This window comes from Scleropages formosus, chromosome 4 (genome assembly GCF_900964775.1).
Source record: "Scleropages formosus chromosome 4, fSclFor1.1, whole genome shotgun sequence".
NCBI lineage: Eukaryota > Metazoa > Chordata > Actinopteri > Osteoglossiformes > Osteoglossidae > Scleropages > Scleropages formosus.
Genome location: NC_041809.1, coordinates 34,157,312 through 34,175,533, shown reverse-complemented (window position 1 = coordinate 34,175,533; position 18,222 = coordinate 34,157,312). Strand labels below are relative to the sequence as shown.

Here is an 18,222-nt window from a genome sequence, read left to right as displayed (position 1 = left end):
TCAAAGGATTTTGTGATACTAGGTGTGTTCGAATGTAACGCCTTCCTCTTTATGGCTTTTGCAGTTTTATAGGTTAAGAGCTTGTCTTCTGACACCCACTTGCGGGAGGGACGTTGTACAAACCAGGGTCCTGGACCACCATCATAGCAACTTCTTTCGCACAGCTGGTAATGTAGTGGAGCCAAAGGTCATGTTTGAATCTCACCTCTGGCTCTAGTACCTTTGAGCAAGGTACTTATTTACTTAACAGATGCTTTTTGCCAAAGTGACTTCTAATGAACTCCATGTAGTGTTATCAGCCCACACACCTTATTTGCCGTGGTGACTTCCACTGGGTCACCCATCCATACATCAGTGGAACGAACACACACACTCTGTCTGTCACTCATACACTATGGGTGAACAGCATGTCTTTGGAGTGTGGGAGGAAACCAGAGCACCCGGAGGAAACCCACGCAGACACGGGAAGAACATGCAAACTCCACACAGACTGAGCGGGATCAAACCCGTGTCCTCTCACGCCACCCAGGCATTGTGAAACAGCAGCACTACTTGCTGTGCCACCATGTCACCCTGTCTTGATACACTATCCCTAAATTGCTCCAGTAAAAATTACCCGGCTGTACAAATGGATAAGTAAGATTACCACGTAAGTTGCTTTGGAGAAAAGCATCAGATTAATGTAAATTTTGCTTGTGGGAATTGAGTTGGAAATACTGGACATTAGTCTGAATAGAGACTCTTAGATCAAGACTGCAAATGATAACTTGATTAACAATATTTAGGAGCCACTGAGATATTTGGGTACAGAGTTTATTATCAGTGCCTCGAGAAGGAGGTGGACGCTGGTCGAGTGGTGGTGAGTTGTTGGTTTGCAAGCTAAAGGTCTTGGGTTGGAATTGCTGCTCTTCCTGTGATTCCCTTAAGCAAGGTAAATACATTACCCTAGTAAAAATTACCCCGCTGTATGAGCTGGTATCTAACTGTGAGGAGCTTAATGTTCTCTACCTGAAAATGCAGGTTTTCAAATTCAGGCTTTTGGTTTCATAAAGTAACAAAGTTCTGATGGAGCGAAACCACGATGTGATCGGCGAACGCAGAACAACGCAATCATTGTTCGGGCCCCATTCCGAGATGCTGAGGTCAGAGAGGTGGCCGATGGGAGGGCCCTGTATGTTTGGGGAATATGATCGCCGCACGGCACCGGTGAATATGTTGCTGGGGACGGGAAGGCAGAAACAAAGCTGAGGTTTTTTGGAGCGAGTGGAGGCTTTGGCCAGATGGCTCGCCATGATGCATGTGTGGCTTCCCAACTGCTCGACCCCCCGCAGCCCCCCCCCCCGTTTTGCCTCGCCAGCACGAACTCGCAGCGATGCCTATCGACCGTCCGCCAGACTACGCGAAGCCTTCATGCTCCCAGTGTGCCGCTGCTACAGCAAGAAAGGCTGAAAAACAAAATCCAGAGCTTTCTAGTTTGTCAGCGGCACTCGCTGTGCCATGAGTCATGAATATTTAAGCAATGACAGAAATGCTGGAAGGACCGCAACAGTACATCTCGAAGGAGGGGATAACCGTGTTCCCTTCGCAGCTGTACTGTAACCCAGAGAATATTTCATTATACTATCAGTGCCTGCTGTACTCTGAACTGCACACATTTATTTAGCGGACACTTTTCTCCAAAGCAACTTCCAATCAACACTATGTAGTGTTATCAGCCCACACACCTTTCACTAGGGTGACTTACACTGCTAGATACACTACTTGCACTGGGTCACTCATCCATACATCAGTGGAACACACTTTCTCTGTCACTCACACACTATGGGTGAACCTGAACAGCATGTCTTTAGAGTGTGGGAGGAAACCAGAGCACCCAGAGGAAGCCCACACAGACACAGGGAGAACATGCAAACTCCACACAGACTGAGCGGGGATCGAACCCACATCGCCTCGCACCACCAAGGCACTGTGAGACAGCAGCACTAGTTGCTGTACCACCGTTAGAGGTTTGCTGAGCAAAGCATGCATAAAAGCCATTCTAATAACTTATTTTCTCTTTACAGCCAATCATATACGAAGGTCAAGACAAGAATCCAGAGATGTGCCGAGTGTTGCTGACGCATGAGATCATGTGCAGGTAAAACGCAAGACAGCAAACACTTTGCTTTCCTATATGACAGCACAACACAAGCCTGCACAGTGTTCTGTGTCCGACGGCGTCGGGATGCTTTCCCTACGGTGTCTTCTGTACTTGTACCGAAAGCATAGCCGTTTCCCTCCTGAATTTCCCGGCAATGACCAGAGCAAAACACTGAGGGTAGATAATGTACAAATGAAGCAACCAATGCTGGTTTTGGGTTTTAAGAGACCCACAGTTGTGCCATCTTTCTTGTGTAAGTCATGCCATGTCTCTTGGATTTGCTGCCTCCTCAATGAGCTTTGCCTTGATGAAGAGTCCAACTTTCGTTGAGATGTTCCGCCAGGGGGATTTTTGGCTTCTTGAATCACATTTTACGTTTAATTATTTATCAGACGCTTTTCTCCAAGCAACTTCCAGTCAACTCTATGTAGTGTTACCAGCCCACACGCCTTATTCACCGCGGTGACTTACACTGCTAGATACACTACTTACATTGGGTCACTCAACCATACATCAGTAGAACACACACACTCTCTCTGTCACTCACACATTATGGGGGAACCTGAAAAGCATGTCTCTGGAGTGTGGGAGGAAACCAGAGCACCCAGAAGAAACCCACGCAGACACGGGGAGAACATGCAAACTCCACACAGACTGAGTGGGGATCAAACCCACATCCTCTCGCACCACCCAGGTGCTGTGAGACAGCAGCGCTATTGGCGAAGGAATACATTTTTCCTCCCTACAACTTCTTTTCACCGCATTCCGTTGGCTGCCCTTGCCTTCACATTGAGGACATTGGCGATGCAGTGACCGTGACTATGCCGCCCCCGCCCCTCTCACTACTGTTAACCAGGTCACCTCCAGCATCTCTGAGTGGAACAGGGACGACAGAAAATACAAAAAAGAAAAAAAAAATTGTCAAGGAAGATGAAACTGTGCACTTTTAATTAGAACCTCAAGATAGATTTATTTTGCTCAAAACTAGGTTGCAAGGATAGGTGCCGGTCTATTTTTAGGAATACTTGGGAGCATTTTCACATTTTTTCAGCTAAAAATACCACGTTTGAGCTCGGTTAATTAGGCTGAGCAGAAACTCATTACTCAGTCTGAAATGTTGTGTTATTTCAGTAACAAATGCATGTTGCCTCGCATAATGACAATGAAATATATGCAGAAAATATCAGATGTATACAAAAATACTCAAAAATACTTGTATACCCACCAAGATAAACATATGCGTCCATGTTCTGGCATACTGCATGCATAAATACTTTTGCATACATATATTCTGAAACTGAAGTTTGCATCCCTTGACTTTCCATCCAGAAAGTTTAGACTATATTTGGGACAACTGGTAGCGCAGTGATTGGCGCTCCTGATTTTGGATCCAAGGGTCGCAGGTTCGATCCCTGCATCTGGCTGTAATACCCTTGAGTAAGGTACTTAGCCTGAATTGCTCCTGCAAAAAAAAAAAAAAAAAAATACCCTGCGATATACATGGGTGAATAACTGTAACCTTAACGCTGTAAGCTGCTTTGGAGAAAAGTGTCAGATAAATGTAATGTATTTGTTAAAAGAACGCAAACGGGATCCCACCATAAGGAAGAGAAAGTGCCGGAAGCAAAGAATGTGATATCATGGGGGGACCTCCTTTCTCAACCAGAGGTAGGACCTCCCAGGATTCCCCATATGCTCGCTCTCGTCTCCCATGGTTCCTCGTGCTTTTATTCTCTTTGTGAATGAGTTACACAGAGGAACGAGAGAGAGAGGCAGAACTGAAAGCTGGGCAATTTGTAGAGACAGAAGACCCCTGGCACCCCTGGCCCTGCCTCATGTAGTACAGTGAGAGATGTGCTGATCTCACAGTGTGGGGTACAGACACAATCTGAATTATAAGCATAAAATAAGTGTGTTCTCCATTAATCAGATCTGCTAATTGCTGCGTGCTTCCATTAGCCATATGGCGCCAAGCCGGCTCACAGCCAATGAACAAAAGTGTTTATCTCTTGTTTTCAAACAAGGGGCAAGTGAGAAATGGAGTTTCACACAATCTGACAAGGAGGCTCTTTTTTTGACGGCCAGGCTGCAGTGGCTCGCAATAAGACTTGCGATGTGCCAAATGCCAGCATCTGGATTGTCGCGTTGCATCTGGTCTTGTTTTATAGCGTGTGAGTGACAGAGAGCGTGTGTGTATGTGGGTTCCACTGATGTATGGATGAGTGACCCAGTGTAAGTAGTGTATCTAGCAGTGTAAGTCTTCGGGTGCTCTGGTTTCCTCCCACACTTCAAAAACATGCCGTTCAGTTTCAGCCCTAGTGTGAGTGACAGAGAGTGTGTGTGTTCCACTGATGTATGGATGAGTGACCCAGTGTAAGTAGTGTATCTAGCAGTGTAAGTCACCGCGGTGAAGAAGGTGTGTGGGCTGATTACACTACATGGAGTTCATCGGAAGTCGCTTTGGAGAAAAGCATCCGCTAAATATATAAATGTCAATGTAAATGTATTACTTTTTCACAAAGCCAAAAAATACATTTTGGCTGTCGGGTGGAAACAATTAACTCGCCATACTGTGGTGTCTATATAAGGCTTAGGTTACAGGTTACGACAGCAGCTGTGCCCTGATGGTAACCGAAATCACCGACATCCTGCTAATTACACGCGGCAATTTAGATTGAGTTTCTTCAGAAGCTTTCGCAGGAAGAAAACACGGAGATTGAAGATATGACTGCCTTGCATGTCCCGTGGGAGGAAATCGAAATTAACAGGAAAAGAAAGATTCCCTCTAACAAATTTGTAATATGCAGGTACTGATTAGCATAATATTCGTCGCATGGTGGAGAAGGGGGGATGATCCTGGCTCCCTTGGGTGACGCGTTGTGATTGGATTTTTTGAAAGCACCGAATCAAAGGAATTTACATCAAGCTCTGTTAACCCGCTCCCTTTTCCCTTCGGCTCCTCTGGGTTCTTGTCCGGCGGGACTCCGCGGTGACCCACTTGCGAAACATCTATCCGGCATGGCTGAAGTATTACTCTACGAGCCTAAGGGTTGGGAAACTGGGGGCTGGTGTGGGATGGACTAGAGATGTTGAGAAAGACAGGGTGGCCTGTTTTGAAACTGGCAAAGGAGGTCCGTTCAGATGTGGAAAACGCTGGACGTCTCCTCTCGCGGGAACTGTCTGAGGACATTAGCGGTGATTTGGCCGAGGTTTGATTTTCGAAGCTTCGCGCTCCTCGGAGCTATTGGCGTCTTTGGTGTGCTTCAAACATACACGCTTAGTTATTGGCGGTCACCGTCGACAAACACATGACCTCTTCCTTTCACACACAGCCACATGCTGGAGGGATCCCCGCTGAAGTGAATTTACATTCACAGGGGGTCCCTGATTTACGGTGGCGTTACGTTCCGCGAAACCCATCATGAGTCAAAAATATCCTAAGTCGAAGATGTATTTAATACGCCTAATACACACCTCTGTGTGGCAGACTGGGAGATGCGGATCGCTGCCGCTGCCCAGCATCGCGACAGAGTATCGCTCCGCATATCGCTTGCCCGGGAAAACAATCAAAATTCAAAATTTCAAGTACGGTTTCTACTGAATGCGTTTCGCTATCGCACCGTCGTAAAGAGTAAAAATCGTAAGTCGAACCATCGTAAATCGGGGACCACCTGTATTTATTTAGCAGATGCTTTTCTCCAATGCGACTTCCAGTGAACTCCCTGTAGTGTTATGAGCCCACACGCCTCATTCACCGCGGTGACTTACACTGCTAGATACACTGCTTACACTGGGTCACTCATCCATACATCAGCGGAACACACACACTCTCTCTTTACTTTTCAAGTGTGAGTTTCGCTGAGTGAGGACTTGGTGGAGGATGGGAGGGAAAATAAAAGGTTGGCCAGCCTAGAGGCGGCTGCATTTTTTGTTTTTTGTGACGGCAGATGGTTTTACGTGACAGTTTCCTCACCGACCTCATTCGTGCCCAGCTGCCATCTGTGCAGAAGAAATGTGAGCTGGGGACCCTTCCCATTGCACAGCCCACCCATCCCCACCAATCCCCACCCCCACCCAATGCTCTCCTCCCTATCTAGTACCTTTTTCTTTGTTAGAATTGGAAAGGAGTGTGAGACAAATACTACCTGGTAACATGAAGGCAAGAACACGTGACACTGGGCACACCTCACACTCATCCCTCACACATCTGTCATCTTCTGCATCATCTGCTTGGGATGGATTACCTACATGATGCTGTTATGAGATTCCGTATGTACAAAAGCCAATGGGGGACCACAGAATCCAGCAAGACCACCTTCTCTCCATTTTTTTCAGCTTTAAGCTGATGTCTGGCTCTTCACAAACCATGTGGAGAATAAAAAAGAAGCGCGATAAGCGGTCCGGCACCGCCTTGTTCCCTCAAATGACGGTGACCGGGGCAAAGCCTGACACCCATTAAACGGCACAGGCTAAATGGTTTCTCTTCCCTTCTCCCCTCTTCTCTCCACTCCCACCCCCCGTTCCCCGCAACACCTTTTCAGCCGTTGCTGTGACAAGAAAAGCTGTGGGAACCGCAACGAGACTCCCTCCGACCCGGTCATCATTGACAGGTAGGAAATACTCAGTCTTGTGATCGGTGAAAGGGAAGCTCGCACATGCTGATGGTCTCCCTCTACGGCTCTGCTGTGCTGTGATTTCCCTTTTGAAGGAGTTCCAGGGAACAAGCGAGTGGCACCGTGTCACGGTAGACAAACTTCTTCTCCAAGGTTGCCGTCTTTACTTTTCAGATCTTACACTTTGCAGCGGCATAAATGATTTTGGCATTGTTCCTTGTGGATCGGTAACCGGAGATTTAAAGGGAGCTGTTTTTCGGTGCTATTTTTATCACATCTCTGTTGCTCTCTTGGGAACGCGAGGGGTAAGGAAATGGGGAAGTGGCAGCATGAAGTCAGAACGACTCCCTAGCAGCAAAACAGTGCCACCGTATCTGCTGACACTTGGAGAGTCTCGTCTGGGGATGAAAGGAGGAGAGAGGTAGCTGAGTGCTGCTGCCCTGTCTTTGGAGGTCCGGACTTGTGCGTGTGTGTGTGTGTGTGTGTGATCCTGTGTATCTGAGTGTGTGTGAGGAAAATGGCTTGCTCTAATTAAACCCCTGTGGAGAATGGACTATGAAACCGTAGATGTCAGTGTGCCACTTTTTCTCCCTCCCTCTTGCCCCCTGGGGCCGTAACACACATACGGATCATTGACCCTCGTACAAAGTATGGGGCTGCTGTTAATGCTGTGGGAATTTTTTGCATCATAATAATAATAATAATAATAATAATAATAATAATAACTGCGTGAGGTGTGTTTAATGCCTAAGAGCTCCTTGAGTGGCACTTTGTCACAACACATTCAGTTGTGGAGGATCTCACTAGGGTTGGTTCAGGACAGTGATAGGTGGGCTTACCTAGCGTACGTCGGTGCTACCCTGTACCCCACTATCTCCTGGGCTGTTTGTGACTGCCATGTACCAATCGTGTATCCACACTGCTCTGCAGTTTGGTCATTTAAAATTAGATTGTTTTAACTCAGGAGTTATGGCATTGGAAGAGACTCGTCAAGATTTACAGCTTTTCTAAAAGTGTGTCTAAGCTCAGCAGAGAGAACCTAGGGGAAGAGAGTGATGTGCTCAGCACTTACAGTACACTTTCCTGCTAGTAATTTATTTACATTTACATTTATTCATTTAGAAGACCATTTTTTCCAAAGCTACTTCCATCTCAGAGAACAATGAGAAGAGTGCATTAGCTCGGCAAAAGAGAGATTTGGATGTAGACGTGATTCTTGAGTATCTTCAGTTAATTTGTCACATTCCACCATATGAACCAGAATACATTACACAAGTAGCTGCATATAGGTTGTTTCATTATTAAACAAATTGTTGAAAGGAAGGCAGAATTGAGTCAATCATTACTCCCAGGCTCTTCGTCGATGAGGTAGCTAAAATGAGCAAGTTTTCGAGTTTAATCGAGAGTTCTCGACGGGAGAACGGACCAGCTGGGAGGTGAAGGATCTCTGTTTTTGAGAGGATGAGTTGTTGGTTGTGATCGAACATTCAGACAGAGATATCGGAGAGGCAGGCGGCGATGCTCGAGGAAATGTCTATAGCTCCAGGGGGAAAGGAGAGCAAAAGCTGGGTATCGTCGGCCTGCGGGAAGAGGTGTGCGTTCAGAAGATTAAGGGGCCCAGTACAGAGCTCTGTGGAACACCAGTTGGGAGAGGCTGAGGCGATGATCGGGAGCCCTGCCAGGCCACTTGGTTGGATCTACCCGATAGGCAGGACTCAAACCATTTCAGTGCAGTTCCATCGATGCCATGTTGTCCAACAGAGTGGAGTAGAATCCAGTAGTTAACAGTATCGAATGCTGCAGACAGGTCGAGGAGAAGGAGGATGAAGATCAAGGAGAGGGAGGCTGCTCTAGCCAACTGGAGACCATCTGACACTACCAGGAGAGCTGTCTTGGAGAAATGTCCAACTTTGAATCCAGACCGATACCCTTCGAGAAGGTCATTCCGGATGAGGAATGTAGACAGCTGATCACAGGTTGCCCGTTCCAGAGTTTTTGAGTACAAAGGGAGGAGGGAGACGGTGAAGATGGATGGGAATCAACCAGAAAAGAGCGAGGACTTGATGATCTTGGAAATAGAAGAGGTAAGTTGTGGGGAAATGTCCAGTAGGAGAGGCAAAGGGATTGGATCAAGGGAGCAGATGGCGGCTTTGTGTGATAGCAGGAGATCAGATATTTCAGTTTCTGACGGTGTTTGAAATGTGGAGATTGAGACTTTCGAGGTAGATCCAGCTTGATTTGGGCAGGTGGATGCTGAGAACTTGTCCGTGATAGAGTTGACTTTGTCTCTAAAGAACAAGGCAAGGTGAGAGAGGAGGGAGGAGGATGGCAGAGTCTGGATGAGAAGGTGGAGAAGAGTCTTGTTTGGATTATTAATTGCAGACTGTAGTTTTTAGAGTACAGTGTGTAAAATAATCCAGAGCTACCCTTTTAAAATGTTGCTAGCAATCAGGAATTTGGTCAAGAAGAAGCAACTGAGAAATTTTGTTTGGGTCCTGGGAGGGGGTGCGGTGGCATGGTGGGATTGACTGGGTCCTGCTCTCCAGGGGGTCTGGGGTTTGTGTCCCGCTTGGGGTGCCTTGTGACAGACTGGCGTCCTGTCCTGGGTGTGTCCCCTCCTCCTCCAGCCTTGCGCCCTGTGTTGCTGAGTTAGGCTCTGGTTTGCTGGGACAAGCAGTTTCACACGGTGTGTGTGTGTGTGTGTGTGTGTGTGTGTGTGTGTGTGTGTGTGTTTGTGTTTTGGTCCTGATACCTCTGGAAGTCTCATTCTTCGATCGTTAGTGAACAAATAACTCACCGATACCAACTCAATTTACTATTATTATTTCCCATAAATACATCAAAAAGTATAATTTTGAACTTTTAACTTCACTTGAAGTTCATTAGTTAAGTAAATAATATCTCATTAGGATGCTTTTATTTCAGCGATTATTAGGTTTTATGTCGGTAATTAGCCAGGGGAGTGCTAATTCTTCTCCGTGTGTAATGAGAGTGGTCTCCTAATTATTTTATGTTTCATGTGGCTCTATAGTACACCAGCTGAACAAAGCTTAGGGTTTGTCAGAAATGGTTAAGTAATTTGTTGCATTATTAAAAAAATACATTTTTGTCTTATTTTTTAGTAGTGTGTATTGTGGATGCCTTGCCCTAATAACATAAATGCACAGCCAAGCAAATAAAACTTGCAGGACCAGCACTGGGACACAGGACAAAGAGATGGCAAATGCCCAGCAAGTGCTCAGAGTCTTTACCCTACAATCAGAAGGTTTTGAAATCCAGTCCCACTGCTGTTGCAGTACTCTTCATAAGGGCAACCTGCCATGTTAATGGACAGCACAGTGCCTGGGTGGTGCAAGAGGACATGGGTTCGTTCCCCGCTCAGTCTGTATGGAGTTTATATGTTCCCCCTGTGTCTGTGTGGGTTTCCTCCGGGTGCTCTGGTTTCTTCCCACAGTCCAAAGACATGCTGTTCAGGGTCCCCCCCCCATAGTGTGTGAGTGACAGAGAGAGTGTGTGTGTTCCACTGATGCATGGATGAGTGACCCAGTGTAAGTAGTGTATCTAGCAGGATCCAGTCCAACCCACTGCGCCACTGTGCCCCCCGCTTCCAATAAATACCCTGAGTAATAATAACAGCTACATCTTTGCAAGTGGGATGAGATATTCATCTTTAAGCATGTATTTGTAGGGTTTCTTGTTTAAAGCGAGAACATCCAATTTCTTCTTAGCTCTTTAAGGAGAGGTATCACTCTCTCTCAGAAGCCCGATACCCTCATGTATCTCTCACCGCCGAAATAAGGCATCAGAAAGGAGAATTTGCACAGTAGTCCACTGATACTGTTTCTGTTAGACATCTCCTTAGTCTTCTATTTTCCTCTCAGTTGATCACTGTAGCCCCACCCCTCTGGTCCTCCAAATTTCCACCCTCAGCTCCTGAACCCTGTAAAGAAGGGCCCATTGTTCAACGGTGTTTTCTTTCCTTTTCATGTTTGGAAACAATAAGGAGTGTGCAAACATTGCTCTACTTGTGTGAGATTTGGAATAACATCTTCCAGCAGTGTGGGTTTTTGTGTGCACATGTGCATGTCTGTACAAATACTGCTCAGCTTCATGGGGCTGGATGGTGATGAAGGGTAAACCTCGTTCCTTACGTGTGGCTTACGTTAAGCGTCTTGGTATACCGGAAAGATGTTTTCTCTGGTCTCGAAGATCTGGTCAAGGAGAAAGTTTTCCACTTAATTTCAACCCTGCCGTTTGTTTAGTCATCGTTTGAATAAATGGAACAGGACGCAAAAAAAAAGGCTTCTCGAAGAGCTTCTGAATATCTGAAGAAGTCTTGCCCTATAATCCGTACAGTTGACCAGAGTGTAAGAATCAGTGAAAGGATCAGTGTCATGGTCATGGTGCCTCGTTCCTCCAATGTGATGGCAGACCTTGGGAACTGCAATAAACCTCACCGATTCAGATATCGGTAGCGCAAGACATGAGTTCCTGGGGTTGGTCGACAGTACCAAGAGCAGCATAGGCAGACCTGCATAAGGGTCGATCTAAATTTTTATTTAGGTTTTCTCCAAAGCGGCTTGCGATTATTTACCCCTTTATACAGCTGGGTAACTTTTACTGGAGCTTTTCAGGGTAAGAACCGTGCTCAAGAGTAGTGTAGCAAGAGGCTGGATTTAAGCCTGGGTCCTTCAAGTGGAAGGATGTGACTGCAACCTCTATGTTACCGGCTGCCCCCAGTATCACTACTACCCTAATGCTTGTTTTCAAGATTAAATAACGTGTAAGAATCTCTTCTGTACCTGTGCTGTGTGGTAAGGATAGAATGAATGCGAAAAGCGTTGATGTCTAAATTTCCTGGGTGGGATCGAGGGTTAATGAGGGTTCAAGAGGGGTTGCTGCATGGGAAAACATTTTTGACAGCGTGCATGAGTGTGTGAGAGGGGATCGTCCAGTTGCGCAATCCACGGTGAATCATTGGATTATCAGGATCCATTCAAAGCCATATGGCTATGCTGTGTTACTGAAGAAGCTATTGTTGGAACGAGCCCTCTCGGACCGTGGGGTCTATTGTAGAGCAATTAGAAGCGAATGCCGCTGAGAGAGGGAGACAGAAAGGAGGACTTTGGCAAAGTTGCAGCGTGTCTGAATGACTGTCGCAACGGCTGAAAGGCGACACACGGCCACTGAGCAGCAAACCCGTGTGCGGGAGAACGTGTGTGGCCTGCTTAAGCCTGAACCGAGAGGGGGGTTATAAAGGACCCTACAGTCTGCAGCTCTCTGGGTTAATATGAGGTTAATGATATGTAGCTCCCTATCAGCAATCCCATCATCTGCCTGGTTGACTCGAAAAGAGATGTATCCGTGCGTCCGTGTGCTTTCCCCGTCACTCTCTCGCCGAGTGCCCCGACCACCCCCCTCTCGCTTTACCTTGTCCCTCCCGCTTCTTTTGCCCTCCACTTTCCCTCAGCTTAATTCAATTCTCCTCTCTTTCTTGCAGTTTCCCTCCCTTTCAGCGGTAGATTCTGTTTCAGCCTGCCCATCTCCTTGCGTATGACCCTCTTTCGTCGGCTGCTGCTCTTCCCTACCCCCCAGCCCACCATGTGAGAAAACAGATGTATGCCCTGGAAGCACTGGTGGGTTGCAGGTGTACGTAGTAGGTGAAACCGCCTGGACACAGGTGATGCTTTGGGTTCCCTCAGGCTGAGCCTGGGAGGCAGGAGAGCAGCTGCGATAAGGGTGAATTGAAATTCGTGACTAAGACAGAGAGAAAGGAAAAGATAAAGACTGGGAGAACTATTTGTAAACTTCCTGACTAGGAGACTGGGACTTGTAGACCGCATTCCTAGGAGTCTGCCATGGTATGAAGCCTCCTTGCTCGCTGGGACAGCGAGTAGCGCTGCTATTTCACAGCACCTGGGTGGTGCGAGAGGATGTGGGTTCGATCCCTACTCAGTCTGTGTGGAGTTTGCATGTTCTCCCCGTGTCTATGTGGGTTTCCCCTGGGTGCTCTGGTTTCCTCCCACACTCCAAAGACATGCTGTTCAGGTTCCCCATAGTGTGTGAGTGACAGAGAGCATCTGTTCCACTGATGTATGGATGAGTGACCCAGTGTAAGTAGTGTATCTAGCAGTGTAAGTCACTGCGGTGAATAAGGTGTGTGGGCTCATAACACTACACAGAGTTCATTGCAAGTTGCTTTGGTGAAAAATGTCTGCTAAATAAATAAATGTCATGACTGGAAGGTGATTATCTACTAGCAGGGACTGATTTGTGTTTAAACCATGAGTGAAGTGTTTACCTGGATGTGATTAGTAAAATACCTACTGGCTGTACCAGTAATGAAATAAATGACCAAATTAATGCCAGGAAAGTATTCAAAGACACTTTCTCCTTTCCAGGATTTCTCTGCAGTAGAATAGACTTCATTTACCCTTTGAGTTCATCAAAGCCTCCCTCCAGTGTAGAAAAGGTATAGATGTTTTGTGATGACAGGTGAGGATTTGCCTGGGTATCTGGGGTGCCTGGGGGGGATGTTTCCTCAAAGCAGGAGTTCTTCCCCGGACGTCAGCATGGACCCCCTTACCCCTGTACACCCCGCAGTGAGGGCAGCCCAGAGGGGCGGGGCCTGTAGCAGTGAGGGGGTTAGGTGTGTGGACAGTAGAGCGGTACACATGGTGAGATGCCTTTGTTAGCCACAGGTGCTCTCACCTGTCAGATCTGAACGATCTCACCTGTTTAAAATTCATATACTGTGCATTCAGCGTCTGCTAAGGCTGTCAAGAGTGAATTAAACTCTTTTTTTTTTGTGCAGAGCTTGTAAGTGTTGAAATATTATTGAAGGCTACATGAAAAGGACCCAATACATTTCATACCTTCAGATCCAAAGGTCGCAGGTTCAATCCTCACGTCTGGTTGTAGCGCCCTTGAGCAAGGTACTTACCCTAAAGTACTCCAGTAAAATTACCCAGCTGTATAAATGGGTAAATAACTATAACCTTAACACTGCAAGTCGCTTTGGAGAAAAGCATCAGGCTAATAAGTAGTGTTTATTTGCATTTAATCCTTTCACTTTCATTAACTGCATGACTTGATTTGTAGAATGTGCATGATTACATATTTTATTTTTATACTCAAGATGAAAGACTGAACCGGTGCTGTAACACACACACAAACACACATTGAATAAAACTGCTTGTCCCAAGTGGGATCGCGGTGAACCGTAGCCTAACCCGGCAACACAGGGCGTAAGGTTGGAGGGGGAGTGCCACACCCAGGATGGGACGCCAGTCTGTCGCAAGGCACCCCATGCGGGACTCGAACTCCACCCCCACTGGCAAGCGGGACCTGGCCAAACCCACTGTGCCACCACACCTCCTTGCTGTAATATAGCACATGTTTTTCTGCATCTTTTCTCACAGAAAGCTGCTTTACACTTTCTACTCCTTTACACTTTCTTCTTAGCAGATATTTTGGTAAACAGGACCGCATTCCTAGGAGCGCGGTGGTGTTCATTATTTCCGCCAAGGCACGACGCCCCCTGCTCGTTAGGCGGTTTAACGGCGGTGCGATGGTAGCGCTGTCACACTTCGGGCATCTGTGGCTGCGACACTGTAGAGGCAGGGTTAGGGTGCTGTTTGTATGGGGAGAATTTGAGTGGGGTGGGGTGGGGTCCTGTTAACACCAGCTGGGAGTAGAAAAACACACTGAACCTCCAGCTAGTTTAAAGATGCAGGTAGAGCGATGATGAACTGCACCAAGAAAAAAAGAACACAAGGAAGTGGAAGTGAAACAGGGGTTTAGGAGTCACAGCTCACTTAGCAGGATTTGCATCGCAGTTATTTTTTTTAAGGCCAACACCATATTTTTTATTTTATATGTGTAATACAGTACTGTATTTTTCCCATTTTCATCCTTTCTTTTTCATTTAATATGAATATTTGAAGGCTAACTGTTCAGTTGAAGCATCTCTTCTCTGAAGATTATGGGTTTAAATCCTAAAAGCAGCTGACTAAAGAGACTAAAAACTTTAATTAAAATGTATTACCTGAACTGCTTCAGCGAAAGCGTAGAAGGAAGTTAATTTTCCATGTTCATTTAAAACTATATAATTACATATAGGTATAATACAGTACACACCAGAACATTATGTGATGCTATTTTCTGTATGTGGTGTTCTTCTACTGGTGTTTCAAGAGCAGGCTTGACTTATCCTTTGGCTTCACTGTGTCTATGGTCATATGTCCTTAACGGCACGGAGTCTAAAACGCAGCACTTGCGGAACCGGAGCAATTTCTGCTTTATAGGTTGCGTGGGTGTTTGTACGGATTAGTGCGACATTACTTGTATTCGACGAGCGGAGCGGCGATGCAGCGGTGCGGCGGGTTGGACCACAGTCCTGCTCTCCGGTGGGTCTGGGGTTCGAGTCCCGCTCGGGGTTCCTTGCGATGGACTGGCGTCCCGTCCTGGGTGTGTCCCCTCCAGCCTCGTTCCCTGTGTTGCTGGGTTAGGTTCTGGCTTGCTGCAACCCTGCACTTGGGGCATGCGTGTGTGTATACTTTTGCTCTTTTTGGGACGGTTTGTTTCAAACGCAACCGACGTTATTAAAGTTGGGATTAAAATATAAGGATAATAAAAAAAGATCCATAATTCATAAAAACGAAATGAACATACATTTATACCTATTCCAACAGCAATAACAGCTCGTGATACGTTTGCTCCAAGTGGTGAAGGTCAGTGTGGATCTCGCTCACCAGCATGGTCTCCTGCGGGTCCTCAATTCCCTGCCCTGCTTTCCCCCCCCCACACCCATCCCCAGCTGGCCGACTAAACACCTGGGGCTCCCTAATCTCATTAACTCTCTTCCTCAGCCCAGAATGCACAGTCCTAACATAACCACCGTATCCATACGGCTACATTAATTGGATGAATTACGCGACATCGACAAAGAAGTCCTATGGGCGCTCCTTCATCGGCGTGTTTGTTCGCTTTATTTATTATTTCCACCGCGCACAGACGTGTATATATGCCACGGTACGTAGGGAACGGTTAGATTTAACGCACCGTGAAACGTGAAAGACGAGAAGCGAGCTTGGGAGCGCGTAAAAATGACTACGCGCGGATTTATTTGATCGGGACGTCGGTGTTAGTTGCGCGTTTACCTAATTCGCCGCACCGCCGTACCGTGGGAGTCCCTGCCTGCCCGGCGGCCTATTGTTGTGTTTTGATTCCGCTTCCTGTTGGGAAAGGTCGGGGCTGCGCGGCCCTGGCTCGGCAAAGGGGAGCGCCGTGAATTATTCATGCCATTGACTTTGTGTCAGCTCTCCCAGTTGTGCCCAAGGATGTTTTATTCATTCGTCTCATTTAGGGTCCCCGTCTGCACCTGTTCTGCCATTAAGCAGCCAGCCATTTGCATCCGATGCTAATTTGGGTGCGCCAACACCCCCCGCTCCCCCCCCCCCCCGGCAGGCTGCTCCCTGCTTGCTTCGCCCTCGCATGCAAAGGTTTTGAAAGTACAAGATTTGCGTGTCCGTGTCCGAGATGTTTAACTGGACGTACTTGGTATCTACATCCATTGGTGGCGGGGGGGGGGGGTGTTACTGGTGCTTTTGATAATAATGCATCCCTCAGATATCCGAGGTTCGTTTCATGGTTAAAGACCGACTCTAGATCCGCGTGCTCAGCGATGTGGCCGTTCTTGCCTTTTGCGCAAATTACTAGGAACACCTGAAACGCCTGAATCTGGACCAGCTGCTTCTGAACAACGATCACGGTGATAAATAAAGAGTCAAACTGGCGTCAATCTGCAGCCGAACTAGAAGCGCTGGCAGTGTTCGAGGGAACAGAAACGCTTTGATTCATGCAAATAATAATAATAATAATAATAATGATGATGATGATGTTGTTTCACGAGTTTGCAGCAGTCTTACTTGATCGCCATCTTGGTGCAGTCAGAGAATAATTTGGTTTTTCTGGTTTTTCGGGTTTTTTTAATTCCTTCCGCAAAAAAGTGCAAACCGTACTCAACTGTATTCATTTAGCCGATGCTTTTCTGCAAAGCAGCTTACAAAGTTAAAAGTTATTACGACCTTATAATTATTTCCCCATTTATACAGCTGGGCAACTTTACAAGAGCAATTTGAGAATACTTTGCTCAAGGGTGGGGATTAAACCTGCAACCTTTGGATCGAGAAGCAGTAGCGCAAACCACTATGCTACGAGCTGTCCCCTACTGATGGGTAATAATAATAATGAATGATATTGTTGCTAATTTATTATAACGCTGCACTGTATGATATTAATTTTGTTAGACTGATAGACTGTGTGTGAGTGACCGAGAGAGAGTGTGTATGTATATTCCATTGATGAGTGACCCAGTGTAAGTAGTGTATCTAGCAGTATAAGTCTTTGGGTGCTCTGGTTTCCTTCCACACTCCAAAGACATGCTGTTCAGGTTCCCCCATAATGTGTGAGTGACAGAGAGAGTGTGTGTCCCACTGACGTATGGATGAGTGACCCAGTGTAAGTAGCGTATCTAGCAGTGTAAGTCACTGCGATGAATAAGGTGTGTGGGCTCATAGCACTACATAGAGTTCATTGGAAGTCGCTTTGGAGAAAAGCATCTGATAAATAAATGTAAAGTGTGGACTGATTGCGATCCCAGCAGCTCCTTAATCTCTTCAGAACACAAGCACATGGATGGTTTTGATGAGTGTTGGTGCCGTTGCAGCAGCGCAGGCTCTCATGTTGTTGGCTGATCTTATGGTCCAAGCTATGCCAACCCTGCATGGACTCATCTGTCTGGGTGCTGGCACTGCATGGGACTGACACCAGCACCACCTGGAGGACTGGACTGAGTACAAGTGCTAATAGTGGCTGTGTCCACCTGTTGCTCTCTCTATAAGAGGATGCAGTAGCAGTCCCTGGAACACACATACGCGCACTGGCTGAAACCGCTTGTCCCGAGCAGTGTCGCGGCAAGCCGGAGCCTAGCCCAGCAACACAGGGCGCAAGGCTGGAGGGGGAGGGGACACACCCGGGATGGAACATCAGTCCGTCACGAGTGGGACTCGAACCCCAGACCCGCTAGAGAGCAGGACCCAGCCAAACCCCCTGCACCACCATGCACAATATAAGTACTGGGAATAAAACAGTTTATAAAGAGAAAGCAGTTGCTTTTTAGCAGATTTCTATCATCCTTACATGTTAGAGTTAAGAGGTTATGAACAAAATCATACATCACGAGGGTATGGCTTGTTTGCTTTAGTGGTAAATGCAAGAGTAAATTTCAGTGTATTATATGTCTAGCTGATACTTTTCTCCAGAGTGACTTAGAATATTAGTTCACCCACACTTATTAACCCATTTATACAGCTGGATAATTTTACGGGAGCAATTTTAGGGGAAGTTTTTTACTCAGGGGTACTACAGCTGAAAGTAGAATTCAAACCTGCAACCTTCTGTTGCAAA

The 18,222-nt window shown here is 46.7% G+C and overlaps 1 protein-coding gene across 3 annotated transcripts in view; it reads left to right on the top strand.

Annotated features, from left to right (window-relative positions):
• The window catches only part of LOC108934303 (transcription factor COE1-A-like), a 132,979-nt gene that overhangs the window by 8,286 nt on the left and 106,471 nt on the right, over positions 1–18,222 (top strand). For all 3 annotated transcript variants that reach the window (XM_018751898.2, XM_018751899.1, XM_018751900.2), the window contains exons 5-6: positions 2,064–2,137; positions 6,682–6,750. In XM_018751898.2, the coding sequence (XP_018607414.1) occupies positions 2,064–2,137; positions 6,682–6,750 (143 nt within the window). The remainder of the gene's footprint in view (positions 1–2,063; positions 2,138–6,681; positions 6,751–18,222) is intronic.